Below are 16747 nucleotides of genomic sequence, written 5' to 3' on the forward strand. Positions count from 1 at the left end.
GTGGAGCAAAGGTTTTGAGTAGTACCCCATTCAGCGTCGCCCCTACACCATCACGTAAGTTCTCAGGTTAACACAGCGGCACATTAATTTATCATATTTTTCAGAAAAAATTTATACCGATTAATTTTGCAAAAAGCTTGACTTACCTTTATGGTCATAGCAAAACACACCAGCAGCCCTTCTGTATCCTTTAGTGATCGGGTACTGACAACCGAGAGCCTCTCCAAATCCTTTGAAATCACAGTGTTTCAGAGCGCCCTCACCACCGGAGCAATTAAACCGACCAACCACCATGGGATCATCAGAGTTACTCACAGCGTAATAAGCGTATCCGCCTGCTTTACCAAGTTCCCGGCAGGCTGCGTCGGCTTCCAAATCGGTCCAGTCAAAATCACAAATTGGTCCCCAGAACCCATACTGATTAGCTTCCAACCGGCCATAGCTATATCCATCTTTAATTCTGATTTCTACACATTCTGGAGTGGGAAAAAAACAAACAACGAATTTTTATTTAATTTCACCGAATAAATATTTGTCATATTATACCTTATTTATTTTTTGAAAAGAACTATGAAATACAACAGGCCTTGACATTAACTTTTATATTTGGTTGTCCTGTCAAGCAAGTACTTTTGATTACAAATATGAAAGTGGGCGGAGTCAAAATTCATATTTATTTACAGAGACTACTTTCTAAGATGTTATTCTCTGACAGCCACTACAGTCAGTTTAATCATTACATCATAACAAATTATAACAAGAGCCATGTCAACATGGCCATCCCCAGCCGAATGTGTTTGCTCATTGGAAGAATGTATATGTAGTAGAGCAGAAAAATTCCATTTTAAGAGGTCTTTTGGTAATGAAAACTGATGGCTATAGTGATTACAGATTTGAAACCTATGTGAATACTGATGGCTGAAAATAACAAAGGGCAATAACTCAAAAATAATGCAGGGTAGGTTATCATCCTTGTGTGCTGCATCCCTCCTCAGTAAAATCTATCCACCTATGATGTTTCAAGTTGATACCTCAAATACTTTTTGAGAAAAAAATTGAATTGAAAAATTAAGTATGAAAAATAACAAAGGGCAATAACTCAAAAAATATAAAAGGTACAGTTATCATTCTTGTGCAGTGCACACCTCCTAAGTGAGATCTATGCACCTATGAAGTTTCATTTTGATATCTCAAAGGCTTTTTGAGTTATGCTCTGGACAAAAATTAATTTTGAAAAATAACAAAGGGCAATAACTCAAAAATAATGCAGGGCAGAGTTATCATTCTTTAGCACTGCACTCCTCCTCAATGAGATCCACCCACCTATGAAGTTTCAAGATGATACCTCAAATACTTTTTCAGATAAGCTCTGGACAAAATAGCATGAAAAAAACAACAAAGGGCAATAACTCAAAAATTGTATAGGGAAGAGTTATCATTCTTGCGCACAACATTTCTCCTCAATAAGATCTATCCTTCTATGACATTTCATGTTGATATCTCAAACACTTTTTGAGTTATGCTCCACTCAGGTGAAAAATTAGGTATGAAAAATAACAAAGGGCAATAACTCAAAAATTATGAAAGGAAGAGTTATCATTCTTGTGCACTGCACACCTCCTGAGTGAGATCTATGCACCTATGAAGTTTCATGTTAATATCTCATAGGCTTTTGGAGTTATGCTCTGGACAAAAATCAATTTTGAAAAATAACAAAGGGCAATAACTCAAAAATCATGCAAGGTAGAGTTATCATTCTTGTGCACTGCACTCCTCCTCAATGAGGTCTATCCACCTATGAAGTTTCAAGTTGATAACTCAAATACTTTTAGAGATATGCTCCGGACAAAAATTTCGGACGGAAGGACGGACGGACGGAAGGTCGGACGGACGGACGGACGGAGACTATTACTATATCCTCCGCCGAAAATTTTTGCGGGGGATAATAACATTTCTGGTTATGCTTTCCAAACAAAGTTCAAGATGGCGGCAATAAATTGTGTATTAAACCACATAACGCAACAATAAATAATTAATATATAAACTATTACTGCATGTTGTACAACTTTTTTTAAACAATGATGATAAAATTAAATAAAAAGATAACTTTTTTTCAAGTTTCATGAGATATTGAATATTTTTCCATTCAACATAATATTATTATATAGAGCAACATATTATTTTATTCAACGAGTTCAATAAATTCAGTAATGAACCTACACAAATATAATAATTCTATTTATCACATACACAAAGACTATTTAAAGTGCAAAAGAAATATTTTTTATTGATGCGACTATAGTGTAACGCTAACATTTTGAGCACCTTTACATTAAGTTTGTATAACACAAATGATGTCACATCAAAATATATGCATAGCCGTGCAACACCTTTTTTACGGAGCTGCAAAATCGAACCGTGTATGTAGAATTTCATATTTCACTCTCAAAGAAAAAATCACCTCTTATTATTAACATGGAATATGTTATTAAATGTCTATGAACTTATGAAGAATGTCAACGCCTCTATTAATAATACTCTTAGCCTTGCAGACATGTCTGTGAAGTTCATAAATGTCCAATGCCCTTTAAGAGAGGTATATTGGATATCCATTACATAGTAACATACGAGCAATATCATTCATAATTACCATCACTTCAGATGAAAAATAAGTTATTTATAAAAGTAGGATGATATTGGTTCTTTAAAAAACATGAAGCACAATCAAATAGTATAATGTCTTTTTTTTATTCCTCTTTATTCATTTTATTTCAATTTATTATTTTTTATTTGATTTAAAAAAATTATTTTATTTCATTAATTAATTAATTAATTTATTTACTTTATTATTTTATTTATTTTACTATTATATTTATTTAGTTAGTTATTTATCTATCTATTATTTTATATAGGAAAGTTGCCAATTTGCCAAAGAAGCTATTTTATTTAAGGGCTAATACGAGTTAAATTTTAGGCAAAAAAAAACCACCAAACAAAGCATATGCCAAACCTACAGTTCAAAAACTCATTTTAGAGTATCAGTGGTGGAAATGTTGAGTTCATTGACTTTTTATCAATTACACCTAACCACTGGCACTGTGGGTTCAAATCCTGCCAGTGACGTTAGAATATCTTTTCGGAAGGATAATTTTACTCAGGGACCTCAATGTGCTTGAATTAAAATGCCTCCTCCAACAGTTAAGCGGAAAGGTCCCAACATGACCATAACAGAATAACCTTTAATCTTTACATTGCTGGGATTAAAAGTAATTAAAAGCCTTTTGCCACCAGTATAGGGCCAGGCCAGCATGCACGTCCCCTCTATACTATTTGCTGACCAAATTCAAAATTTTCATCTTGACATCCCCAAAAATGATAATGGACAGTTTTAAAAAATGAAAGCTGGACAAGTAAACTTAAGAAATAATATTAAAACAGGTTAAGGAATAGTAGTGGCCTTCAGATATCTGTACTCTCAGTGCCTGAAAGGGTCGATGGACCCTCATTAAGCACAGAATACACAAAAGTGGCCTTCACGCTTCGACTCATGAATTTTATTTATCATCCTGCATTAGTTAAAATCATACATACATGATGTACAAAATGTATATGGAAATTATACGGATGACTGTTAATAAAGGTAATAAATAAATGTGGTAGCACAGACAGGTGCACTCTACAGGTTACCACAAATATGTTCTTTCATATCAACACCTACATTGTGTATTTATCATTGTTGCAATTTTATTCCTTTCATATCCTGCCCTATCCTCATGCCCCGTTCAATAATATATGAGCCGCGTCATGACAAAACCAACATAGTGCGTTTGCGCCCAGCATGGATCCAGACCAGCCTGCGCATCCGCGCAGTCTGATCAGGATCCATGCTGTTTGCTATTAGTTCCCCCACTTGTAATAGAGTTGGTAAGCGAACAGCATGGATCCTGATCAGACTGCGTGGATGCGCAGGCTGGTCTGGATCCATGCTGGTCGCAAACCCATTATGTTGGTTTTGTCATGACACGGCTCATAATTATACACTATAAATTACTTTACATATCACTGAAATAGACACATTAATTGAACACAGATGGTGACACTCCCCGATACCTATTTATTCGTCACATCAACATTCCGAATCCGTATTCAAAACAAATAAATTTTACTAATATGAACACAAGGGGGAAAGCCAGTTTCCAATTAAGGACTAAATTTTGCAGAAAATTGTGTGTGTGGTTTTTTTTTAATTCATTTATACTGCATGGAAATAATACAAATATAAAACTTCATTTGTCTGTCTGAGATTGGTCTATCGTATCAGCAAACAATTTTATGCACAGATTTATCTTCAAGAGTCAAGGTCACTACAAATGGTAATTTTTCTCCCCTGCTGTATAATTTATTATAAAGACTTGTTTTCATGTTGATTCTGTGGTCACGCCAACTTGCTTCATTGGATGAAATTAAAGGGATATGCCTTAAAGGGACTCCACTGACTGTATATTTGACATGATGGGATTGGAAATAATTTTTCGAGATTAATGTTTCATTAATAAAAAAATTTTGATGTAGGTCTAGACCAATAACTTGTGTACGAAATTTTATATCATTCGTTCACTCCATTTTTCCAGTATAATAATTCTTATTGTATAAAATTACTCAAAATTAAACAATTTTGTTTTTATTTATTTATATTCATTAATTTCAACTTTATTTCTGAGTATATTTTCTTAATTATCCCATGCTTATCTTCCTGTTTTAAGTTAAAAAGGGGCATAACTCAAAAAATAATTATTTCAGAATTATCCCCCTAGTCTAACAACTGCATCATTCTTGTCATGATAAGTTTCATGTTGAAACCTTTTAACGTGTTTGAATAATGGACTACATTAATGTTTCTGCACAACAATAACAAAGACAGTGATCCCACAACCATCATAATACTTTGAGATTTTTCTATGAAACAAATTAGCTAAAAATAATAAAGTAGTACCTTTTTCCACAATGGTACGAGGGCTACAGTACAGTGTAACATAGTTTTCAGAAAGACAGTGATTGGACACGGTATTGCTGCATTGAGATAAGTCGGTCTCGTTACCACGACAATCCAGTCTGACAGCTCCGATGACTTCCTGTGCCAGTCTGCCCAATGCTGAACCTGTAAATAAACGAGTACACACTACACTTGTATAAAATAGTATATTTTCATTCCATTAAATATTTCAAAACGATAACTGAAAATTGGCTTTGAAATCAACAGCAAGAAATATTTGTAAGAAGTCATATCAAAACATAAACGTTATAGATACATCAAAGGTGTAGTAGGGTAAACAATGACAAATGTAATTGTATATACATGTATGGTTCAATCAGGAATTATTCCAAATTCATATAATTTATATAAACCAATCAGACATTTTACCAAGTTCACATATAAACCAATCAGGAATTTTTCCAAGTTCATATATATACCAATCAAACATTTTTCCAAGTTCACATATAACCATTTGGGAATTTTTCCAAATTCATAAATCATCAATTTCAGGAATTTTCTAAGTTCATACAAAAACCAATTCAGGGACATTTCCAAATTCATATTCAACCAAATCCGAATTTTTTCTAAATTCAAATATAAGTTAATTAAAATATATTTTTATTAATTAAATAAATTGTTAAATCTGTCTGACTATTGTAAATAATCAATTATTGATTTACCATCAAGCTCCAAATATTACTGTAAAGAAAACTTCTACAATTAATGTTACATTCCTAAGAACTTGATGAGAATCTTACCAACTGGTGTCTAGTTTGAGTGAAATTATTTGAACAAATTGAGAAATGATTGTCAGATCCACAAAACAATAAATCTAGTGCACTTCTGGTACAAGATTTTGTTTGAAGGTTGCATATTTTAACACATATTAAGCATTTTTAACTCTCACAACACTATATGGACTTGACCATCCTTCAGTTTGGACAAAAGTTGAAGCCATTTAACATTTAGTAAGGAAAAAAATTTTAAAATATGTCTTAACTAAGTAAGCGGACAGCCCTGACCATGATCAGATTGTATGGAAGTGCCGACTGATCTTCAACTTGGTCTGCACTGGTCACATGGTTAGGATTTATAGAGGCTTAGAGTTAATACTGACACTAATAAATTTAAGTAATGAACATGTTCTACTGTAAATCTGGAACTGTCCATTGTCAAATAAAAGGGGTTTTTTTTCTTGTTTGTTTTTTGTTGTTTTTTTATTAAAAAAAAGATTCCAATTTCATAGTTCTAATTTTAAGGTAACTACAGTTTAGTTTGGTCAGACTCAAGGTGTTGGATGGACTGGTGACTGGTTCCAAACAAATGCATAATCATTAACATTGAAACCATGCTTAATAGGATCAATGACTTTATTGCACTCTCAAACTTTATTATACAGTGTAGATCTAAATTTACTATGCAAATCACTTACAAGTATGGTACATACATGTTATATGTAAATCACTTACATGTACAAGTATGGTACAACAAAAACAATCCTGATGGATGAAGTTTTGACAGTAAGTTGACACCTTTTTTTTATTAGATTTTACATTGCACCAATTCTGAAAAGGTCATATGGCAACTTTCCAGCTTTACTGGTGGATGCCCCTCTGTACATTATTTTAGGAGCAGCTCGATCCTAGTGGCAAAAGGCAACAACCTTAACCACATGGCCTTAGAGGCCCCTATAATACAATGTACATTGTACATGTAGATCTACATATAATAAGTAAAGCACATGTATCGTTATGGTAAAAAAGAATTTAGCTTCAAGTTCTGTTCCTATTTTCTTCTCTGTGCTTAATATAATGGTGAAATCCTACTACCGTAATTCTATTTCCTATAAAATCAAGGAAGTATTCAAGAACACTAACCAGGTTGAAATCTTCCGTCAACAAAGTTGAGCTGTCGACAGGCCACAACTGCCGCTGCATTGTCATCGAAATTATCATCGCAGACCGCTGTCCATGTTCCATCTATTGACACTTCCAGTATTCCATAATTATTCTTCTTGTTCGAGTTGGTCAACCGTACTGTAAATAAGCAAAATAACTTTCAACAATGATCTAAATTGACCTAAATGTATTCAGACTAAGTTTAGTTTGGTTATTTTTAATACAAATATAACATAATTTGATCCGATGCACTGTTATCAACTTAAATTTTATTAACTGAACAAGGCTGCAAACCTATATATATCTAAGTTTAACTGTCAAATTCTGCTAAAGCCTGTGCATGAGGGCATGGACGGCACTACTGTCCAAGACCACTTTAGCAGGCTCAATGAAACTGAGCCTGCAACATTTTCAATTTTTCTGTTTTGTGCTTTCTTGGGCGATTATGTTTTTTCTTTTTCTCTTCTTACTTGCATAACACATTTGTTTATTTTTATAATACATTTTTTTTTTGTATTGCACGTTTGTAACATAGCTTTTTTTTTTTTTTTTTTTATAATCAAGATGCTTATATAAAGTTAATAAACTCTATATCCAGCTGCGCCTGTTTATGAATAATTGCAATTTTATATCTAAAATAGGAAATTGACAGTATAATAAACTTATTAATAAAGTTTATAAATTTATAAATAAAGTTTCTTGACAGGTAATTTGGTTGTACATTTTCTGATTACTTGTAATATAACCCAAGCCATATAATTATACAAACAACTGTTTATATAGGACCATATAACATATCAAAAATCTTTGTAACTAATAATATAAACAAGAACTGTCGGAGGACAGTAACGCTTGACTACTCGTATAATAATGCTAACCTATATGAATACGTAAATTGTCCGAAAAGGTACCAATGCTTGTTATTAAGATGTTTTATCGAGTTAATCACTGCTTTATTATCATGAAAGCATAGAACTGTTCAAAAAAAGGCACAAACCCTTCAGTAGTTATGGAGATAACAGCTTACAAGCAAAAAATTTACCTTGAATTTCTCAGCCCAAAAAGGGGCATAATTATGCCAAAAAAATCAGAGTTATGGGACTTGTGTCAATCATGTTAAATAATCACAGAGAACAAGTGTGTGAAGTTTCAATACATTCACTTCAGTAGTAATGGAGAAACCAGCTTACACGCAAAAACATAACCACAGTGACGCCGACAAATGGGTGACTGAGTGAGTCTGAATATTCTGCGAATAGTAAAGCTAAAAACTATATTCAAAAGGATTTCTTATAGTGTAAAACACAGTTGAAAATGTGGATTTATTTTTTTTAAACTACATTAAAATTCATTTCTAAATTATGCATGTATCTGTTCATTTGCAACTAAATTGCACTTTTCATTTACCAGAAACAATACTCAGCCTTTAATGTTATCTAAATTAAAGCAGCATGACATCAGATTCATGCTAATTTTCATGAAAATTAAAAAAAAAATGTACTTAGAAGGTAAATATTGTCAAGTCAACAAGGATATTAATTTACACATTACAAACAGTGCTTACAAATCACGTAAATTACCAACAAGAGGTCAAATTATGCAAACGTAACCCTTACTTAGTGTTACTCACGCAGTAGAAATATGGTGAAAAATACTGCAAAATCAGATTAAAATAAGTCACACATATAAACATAAAAATTGTTACTTAAATCTCTTTCCTTAAAACCTTAGTACAATTTACTCAAGTTTGATTTTCTTGGAATATTTTAGCTAATATTTAGCTAATCTGGAGTTATGCAGCTTTAAAAGGTGGCATTCAATAATTCATGAAATGTAAAATCTATTAACAAACACAATTTATTCAAAAACTTCAAAAGCAGGTTTTAAAATTCTATGTGTTTTTTTTTTAATTATCATTGGGTACGTAAGCAATGTCAAAAATATTGATCCAAATATATCAAATTATCTGCACAGTTTATGCTATCTCATTACTTTACTTTTTTTTTTTAAAGGGACTTCACTGAGGTTTTTTGACGTGTAGGGACTGGGAACATTTTCCCAAGATTTGTGTACAATTTGATGAAGGTCTGGGCTAATAACTTGTGTGCAAATTTTCAGTTTATTCCCTCATTCGGTTTTTCCAGAATAATCATTTTTATTCTGCAAAATGACCAGAAAATGAAAAGCGTTGCAATGCTTTTCACTCAAATCCTGGCTAAGAATAGCACAGAAAATTGATTTTCAATTCAATTCTTAGTATATTTCTTTGTTATCCTTGCAGGGTTTACCATTTTAAGTGTTCCACTTGATATTTTTAAGATTTTCAAATTTTATGTTTTTAGGCCTTTGGACCTCAGTGGAGTTCCTTTAATATACTTTATTCTGATTTTTCAATTTACATGTATACTTAGTCTTTAATTATTTTTATTTTTTTTTTGTGTCATTGGGCTGATATTTTTTATCATTCGTTTTTCTTGGTGCGGTTTGGGGGTGGAGAGAGTGGGATGAAGTTAGTAGCATTATTCATGTTTGACCATGAACTTTACTGTCAGTATCCCAAAATGCAATTCTAGTTAGTCAACCATTCAGGCTCAACAATCAAGTATCATTTGAAAATGTATCCAAAACAATTTTACCTTTACTTTTAAATTATTTTAAATTTTAAGGCTTCGTCAAAATAGTGAAGTATGTAATTATTCTTTTACAAGGTTAATTTTATAACCTTTCGTTAGAAAGGTCACCTTTAAAACAGACAATAATACTATAAGCGCACTACATGTAAGCAACCATAAAAATAAATATCATGTAACCATTTCATGTTTGTCCCATAAATTCAGAGGTTTGTTTTGACAACTTTTGTTATTGGAGATTCCAGCAAATTAATCGATTCCAATAAAGGCTTCCTTGTATAACCCTTACCACTTCCATGTAACAGAAATTGCGTGCATATTTAAGGTTTCAAAAAGTGACAAATGTGAAACAAATACAATTATATTCATGAGATTACAGTCTGGTTCATTTTTATTTGTTTGTTTTGTTTGTTTGTGTGTATATGAGGTTATTGCATCAGCTCTTATATTTATAACCCGCAGGGGTTTTTCCCCCAAGATTTTGGGAAAATGACCCATACCCATGGGATTGAGAATTTCAGTAATGTTTTGTTAAAAATGCATGCCTTGAATTTTACAGTGATTAAATGAATGCAAATAATCACTGTCTAGGATGGCATTTTCAAACATTTAAGACAGGGTTCCGTCTGGGTTGAAATTAGTTTGTGCCACCAAATTCGCCAATCAGAAAAAGTTGGAGCCAATGGCTCCAAAGTTGGAGTACCATAACAGTGAAGAAGCCCTTATTTTTTAAGATTTAAGACTTTGTTATTCCATATTTCTATTTCATAAATTTCAATTTGGAATTTTTTCCTGTGGATTCAGGGAAAATAATATACTATTTTAATTTGATTAATTACATGTATACTCCTTTGATATTTCACTCATTATCACATACAGTACATTTAATATAAAATGCAATATGAAATGCAAGATAACCACTTTCTGTGACTCAGTGCTAGGTGCAATTAAATGTAACAAAATGACAATACTTGTACTTGTCTTATTTTATTTATTGTTCCTTAAATTGGCAATTTTCTTCTTGAAATGGGAGAAAAAAACATACTTTTCCAAATTTTGGCATTAGGAACATGGCCCCAATATCGGTCATCAAAATGGGCCAGAAAAATAATCAAACTGGCTTGATTGTCTATTTATCTGTTGTCACCTGGTCAGTTAATCTATCTATTCTCTATGCCAGGAGCCAAACAACAAGCATGCATTACGACTTCATACACATCGAAAATTTGTGTCTTTATTTTCACGATATTTCGCCCCACGGCAGAAACCCATGGTGGAAATGTTATCAGTCTGAACCGAATAGCTTCAAATAGAATAAATAAATAATACAAATTTAGATATCTAGATAAGAAAAATATCTTTATCATGAGGTCATATATCTAAAAACAGAATTCGAAATTTCATGTTCATTTTTTTTTAACAAATGACAAAAATGGCTATCAGTAAGTTCCTAAGACCTACGCACCATAAAATAATTAAAATTTTAAATCAAAATGGCAAAAAAGGCAGTGATTTTTCACCTTATATAACAGCTAGAGGTCTATAAAAAGTCTCTTGAACCCAATTGAAATTATCTTTAAAATCATGGAGTTTTCCCAAAAATCTAAACTTACACTACTCAGCTTTTTTACTTCACAAATTAGCAATTTTAGAGATACTTTTTCAAAATCAATAAACTATTTAAAGGCCTATTCTCAATTATGTGAGAAAAAACACTGAAAGGCCCCACATGGCTTATGTGTAACCTTCAGTAATGAAAAATTCCTGAAATGCGATAATTTTAGCCTAAATTGCTACAAAGCATACATTTTGCAGGGATTATCCCCTGGGGGGGGGGGGGGGCAGGGAGTCCATAGTAGTTCTTAAGAGAGGTGCCCATATTGAAACTTAATTTACACAACTGATATCAATAAAACTTGTCATAAACGTTCATACTTTTCAATACTTGGTTTCTATTTCAAAGACAGTCATCTTAAAGATAACCTGTAGAGGTTATAAACTGGGTATCTTGTTGAATAGAAAATCTGCCTTAATTATACTGAAGATCAAATTTTAATTATACCAAAAGTCACAAAATTACCATAAAGGAATTAAAATTCTAAAAATTGTTTTGCAAGTTTTGTGGGAGTCTTGTTGCAAAATAGCAATCCTGGGACCAAAACCTGGATAACGACAAACCCTGCATTTATGGCACATGTATTTTTTTCGTGCTTAGTTTTAAATAAACTTTTTCATCAAAATTTTTGATACAGCTACAGTTTTTATTTTGATTATATAACCCGAATATAACCAGAAGCCGTTAAGTTTTATGTCAATGTACTTTAGGTATTCAAGACCTATCCTGATTCACCGGATGAGTTCATTCACAGTCAACATCTACATCTAGTTTGCATAAAATTTAATGAGGTCTTTATTTTCTTATACTACGAATAAACAGAATACGGAATAAACATGTTTGCAACCCTATTTGAGAATATAAAATGGCAAACAAACAAAGGTGTCAGGCATTGTTTGTGAATTCATAAAGCATTAAGTATTGTCTTTCTTAAATATTTTCATGTGATGTTACCATGTATGCTTAATTTGAGTGTTACTGTAAAAGAGTTACCAGGTACTTTGTAACTACTTAGTTCTTTGACAATTTAAAGGGATTGCAATATCATATATACATACATGTACATTATTAATAATGCCAGGGCTTTTTTTCACAGGCTAGTGAAGCAGCCCTTACCCTAATTTTTGGGGGAAATAATATGGTATTTTTGAAGGGGAAGGAAAAATTTGATTGAATTTGATGTCAATTCAATTTTTGGGGAAAACTGCATGATTTTAAAGATTTTTTCTTTGGGGAAGCCACCCTTAAACGGCCCCTGCTATAAAAGGGATAAAAAGCCCTGAATGTGAAAAATCAGTTTACAGCAGCCTGAGTCTGACAGCATATATGTGCAACTTCGCCTCTATACTGGTCACATATATATGCACATTTCTGTAAAATGGGACAGAAATAATGGGGTATCATTAAGGATGGTAATTTATCTCAGATCTTTTTCTTGAGACCCTTAACAATGACAGAATTAGAGGGGAAAACGCTTGTCATAGAGCACAATTTTTAGAATAAGGGTTTCTAGTCTGTGTACTTAATAAACAACCCTCCTCCTACAGACTGTGTTATAAATATGACTTTATGTGGCTGTGTTATAAATATGACTTTATGTGACTTTGTTACATGACTTTATATGACTTACTGTGTTATATATGACTATGTGACTATGTTATATGACTTTATGTGACTGATTGTGTTATATGACTTTATGTGACTGATTGTGTTATATGACTTTATGTGACTGATTGTGTTATATGACTTTATGCAGAGCTCCAGATAATTTTTTTGGCCAAGGGGTTTTTACCCCTCAAAATTTAGAGTGAGGGGTAAAATGCAAATTCTGAAAAACTTAAGGGGTAAAATCTGTCAAAAAAGCATTTTGCATTTTTTATAAACAAATTAAACTTATTGTTTTGTTTGTTTGTTTATTTTCTTTTTTTTTTTAGAAAAACCTGTACAAATTAAATACTGATTTAATGTGAAACAATACAAAACATGCCATGTAAAGTCAGACTTCCAGAGTATACTGGAACTCAAGTTTAGGATACACAGCAAAATTATCAGGGCTTCCATTTTCAAAATTTGGACGTCAAAGACTTCAAAATCTCTGATATTGGAAGTCACATTTTATAGGTAAAGAAGGGAAAGTATTGATTTTCAGAAGTCAAGGAGTAAATAACTCCCAAACTTCCACTAGTGGAAGCCCTGAAATTATTTTATTTTCTAGGAGTCAATATTTTTCTTTCTTTATTTCTGTTTGCGTGAACCTTATCATGTACTCCATTTTGAACAATTATAGTTGAAATTAGAATTAAAGAAACATAAACGAGATTTTTTATATCTTTCCTTAAAAAAAATATTGGTCTGAGAGAAAATTGTCCATAACTGTAGACTGGGTACGAAAATATTGAGTACAAAACTGCATGTGAAAAACATGTTATTTTGTTCCAACAACAAAAGTAAAAGATATTAAAATATATTTTTGTTTATATTGAAGCATAAGCATGTCAATAGATGACTAAACAAACTTAATACTGTGTTAGCTCCTACGAAGATTATCTGGCACAAAGTTCATCGATAATTTCACAGGTTGATCTACGGGAGTTACCTCCCTTCTGTATTTCCTGCTACTTTCGTTTTTAACATGCGTTGTTGACAACAAAATTTTTAGTTTTCAATGCAATAAAATGGAAATATATGGTATTTTTATGCTCAAAACATTTTCTTTCTACATATCAAATGTTTACATTTCTATTCTTTTTCACGCATAAATTTTGACATACGAGCGTATTTTCATTTTGTTGTGCGTAACTGTGACGCACGAATTTTGAAAGTGATGCGTGTTTTAGATTTTCTATGCGTATTTTACGCTTATACGCACGCTATCTGGAGCTCTGCTTTATGTGAATGATTGTGTTATATGACTTTATGTGAATGATTGTGTTATATGACTTTGTGTGACTGATTGTGTTATATGACTTTATGTGACTGATTGTGTTATATGACTTTATGTGAATGATTGTGTTATATGACTGACTGTATTATATGACTTTATATGACTAACTGTGTTATATGACTTTATGTGACTAACTGTATTATATGTTGCCTCAAATTATATGATACAAAATAAAGGGATTCTGTCCCCTCAAATTTCCTTTATAATTATACAATATACTTGTATATCTATACAGTACACAGATATGACTGTCATTGATAGAATTGTATCGATATATCAGAGACAAATATTGAGGAAATATCAATATAATACTTTAATGATGTATCGACTTTGACAGTAGATACAATTCAAACGTTTAAATATGTGTTATAAATTGAGATCATGGTGTCATGCATGCTTGTTTTAAACATTACAAATACTACAAACAAACAGAAAGTTTGTTTTTTTTCTGTTATTTTTGTCACTGGCATTTGAAACGGAGTTTGAAGTTCAAGTTACAAAAAGTGACTTCTCTTATTAGACAAAATAGTGAGGCAGATCTATATTCCCTAACAGAAATAACATTTTTTTAGCTTGTATCATTGTTGAAAGTGTGTATCAAAATTGTATTAGATGATAATGCAATATTCAATGACAGCCCTAAACACAGATACCTAAAACCAAAAGTGACTCGATGCGTTGTGTATATGGTAATGGTAAATCATCTTGGATTAGTCATCAATGATATTGGCAGAAAAAACATGTGTTTCATGCTAGTTCTTTGCACTTTTTTATTAAATAGATCTATATACCAATATCTTCAATGTTATCTTTAGAATAGACTAAATTTAGAATTAAGAATATTTTGTTTTTTCCCAGCGAAGTACAAACAAACTTTCAAAGTTACAGCTTCAAAAATAAGTGCAACAAGTTGACTGATCTATTGTGAACAGTAGTGCACTGTAAAGTTACAACACTAAAAGATTATTTATATATCAAGGGATCAGCTTTGAAAAACCCATATTTGTTAAAGTTCCAGAATACAACAATTGCACGAGAATCTGAGGCTGGTACCCAAAATTACTCACCATCAGTGACCCGTGCATCATTGAAAGACCCCAGTGCTGGTTCTTCTGAGGTAACAATGGCTATCACAGGCACGAAATAAAGTAAAACTGTAACAAAATAACTCAAAGTCTGCATAATATCTGTTTACACTACATCTTAAACATTTAAACGTTGTTAATCGTCTTATGTCGCAGTAACCTGTGGCGAATATATTTGTTTTGGTCTAGCAATGGCGGCTGTTTATCAATGAACGATTCGGAATGTAATTCCAAGGTTTTCGACATGGTCTTCTTTCAAATAATCACGATACTGATCCACAATCACGTGTAACAACTATGTTAACGTATAAACAATACAAGTTATTTCTTAAAACACTATTTATTCGCTGAAAACAGGCATTATTGCACTGACTTCCTGTGTATTAAATAAGGCATCCATTTTCAAACAGCCTTGAACCTTGGTAATAAAATGTCACCCGCATATACACAATATTAACTTTCTAATTTGAATTAAAGAACGAGAGACAACAATACTCCATGATTTTCGTTAATACACCTGATTCCTACGGTAAAATATGTGTACATTATGTCAATTAAAATTACACATGTGTATTCCAAGAGTTTAGCACATAGAGAAACACAAACGTAAACAACCTCTCGCGTTGATTGGTCAATAGATCGCACAAGTTATAGTCTGTTTCAAATACAGAAAAATCGGTGACTGCACTTGTCTCGAAAATGGCGGACCTTGAAATTCGTGTTACAGAAACAGGACGTGTAGGGAGGCATAAGCTAATAATAGATTATTTTTGTTGAATTTAGCATCAGCGTTAAAGGCTTCTTCCGGCTAGGTAAACCGATTACTTTGGCAAATTGTTTTGCAATAGAAAAGAATAAACTGATACGTAAATTGTAATTAATTTAATCGTTAACTTGTATGAAATTGAGCTTTTGATAGTAGGTAGCTACCTCAACGTTATCTTAATGAGTCACAGTGAGTGCATTATGAGGTGCAAATTTTTCGTGCTCGGGTAAAAAAAGTTAAGATGTTTCAAGGAAATGAAAAGCTTGCGTTGTTGTAGTTTACATAATCATATAAAATGCCTACCATCTTTAAAGCAAAAAAAAATGTTATTTAAAGTTAAACACAGATTTATATTATTTGCTTCAGAAAAATAGATCTATACAACCATTTTTTCTAAACATATTTTAACAAAAAAAATATTTAAAGGATGCTCTAGATGTTTATCATGCGAAAGAGTAACGCTGAATAGAATCCTGCACTAAATGCAAAATGTTAGGCATTTAGTCATACAGTACTCGCAAATATTAATTAAATCTATGACCAATGAAACTGTAGCATAACACTAAAATATTAAGTTTTTGAGAATTAAAAAAAATATATAAATAGATAAAAAGTAGACATGTAATCTTTGTTGGATATTTAAATTCTTCATCAATAGTTATATAAATAACAAACAAAAATGAAAAAAAAAAAACAGAATCAAATATAATTAAATATAATTAATCAAAATAAAAGATAAGAAAAAAAATAAATAAAAAGATTTAGGTCTAGATC

The 16747-nt window shown here is 31.9% G+C and overlaps 1 protein-coding gene across 1 annotated transcript in view; it reads right to left on the reverse strand.

Moving 5' to 3' along the window:
* The window catches only part of LOC132747201 (neurotrypsin-like), a 31917-nt gene extending 16080 nt beyond the window's left edge, over positions 1-15837 (reverse strand). The window contains exons 1-4 of the mRNA XM_060736533.1: positions 15190-15837; positions 6913-7071; positions 4994-5158; positions 147-476 (exon numbers count right to left, since the gene is read on the reverse strand). Of these exons, the coding sequence (XP_060592516.1) occupies positions 147-476; positions 4994-5158; positions 6913-7071; positions 15190-15304 (769 nt within the window). The 5' untranslated portion in view covers positions 15305-15837. The remainder of the gene's footprint in view (positions 1-146; positions 477-4993; positions 5159-6912; positions 7072-15189) is intronic.
* Positions 15838-16747: the final 910 nt, after the last annotated feature.

This window comes from Ruditapes philippinarum, unplaced genomic scaffold (genome assembly GCF_026571515.1).
Source record: "Ruditapes philippinarum isolate M1 unplaced genomic scaffold, ASM2657151v2 ctg613_1_1_1_1, whole genome shotgun sequence".
Lineage (NCBI taxonomy): Eukaryota > Metazoa > Mollusca > Bivalvia > Venerida > Veneridae > Ruditapes > Ruditapes philippinarum.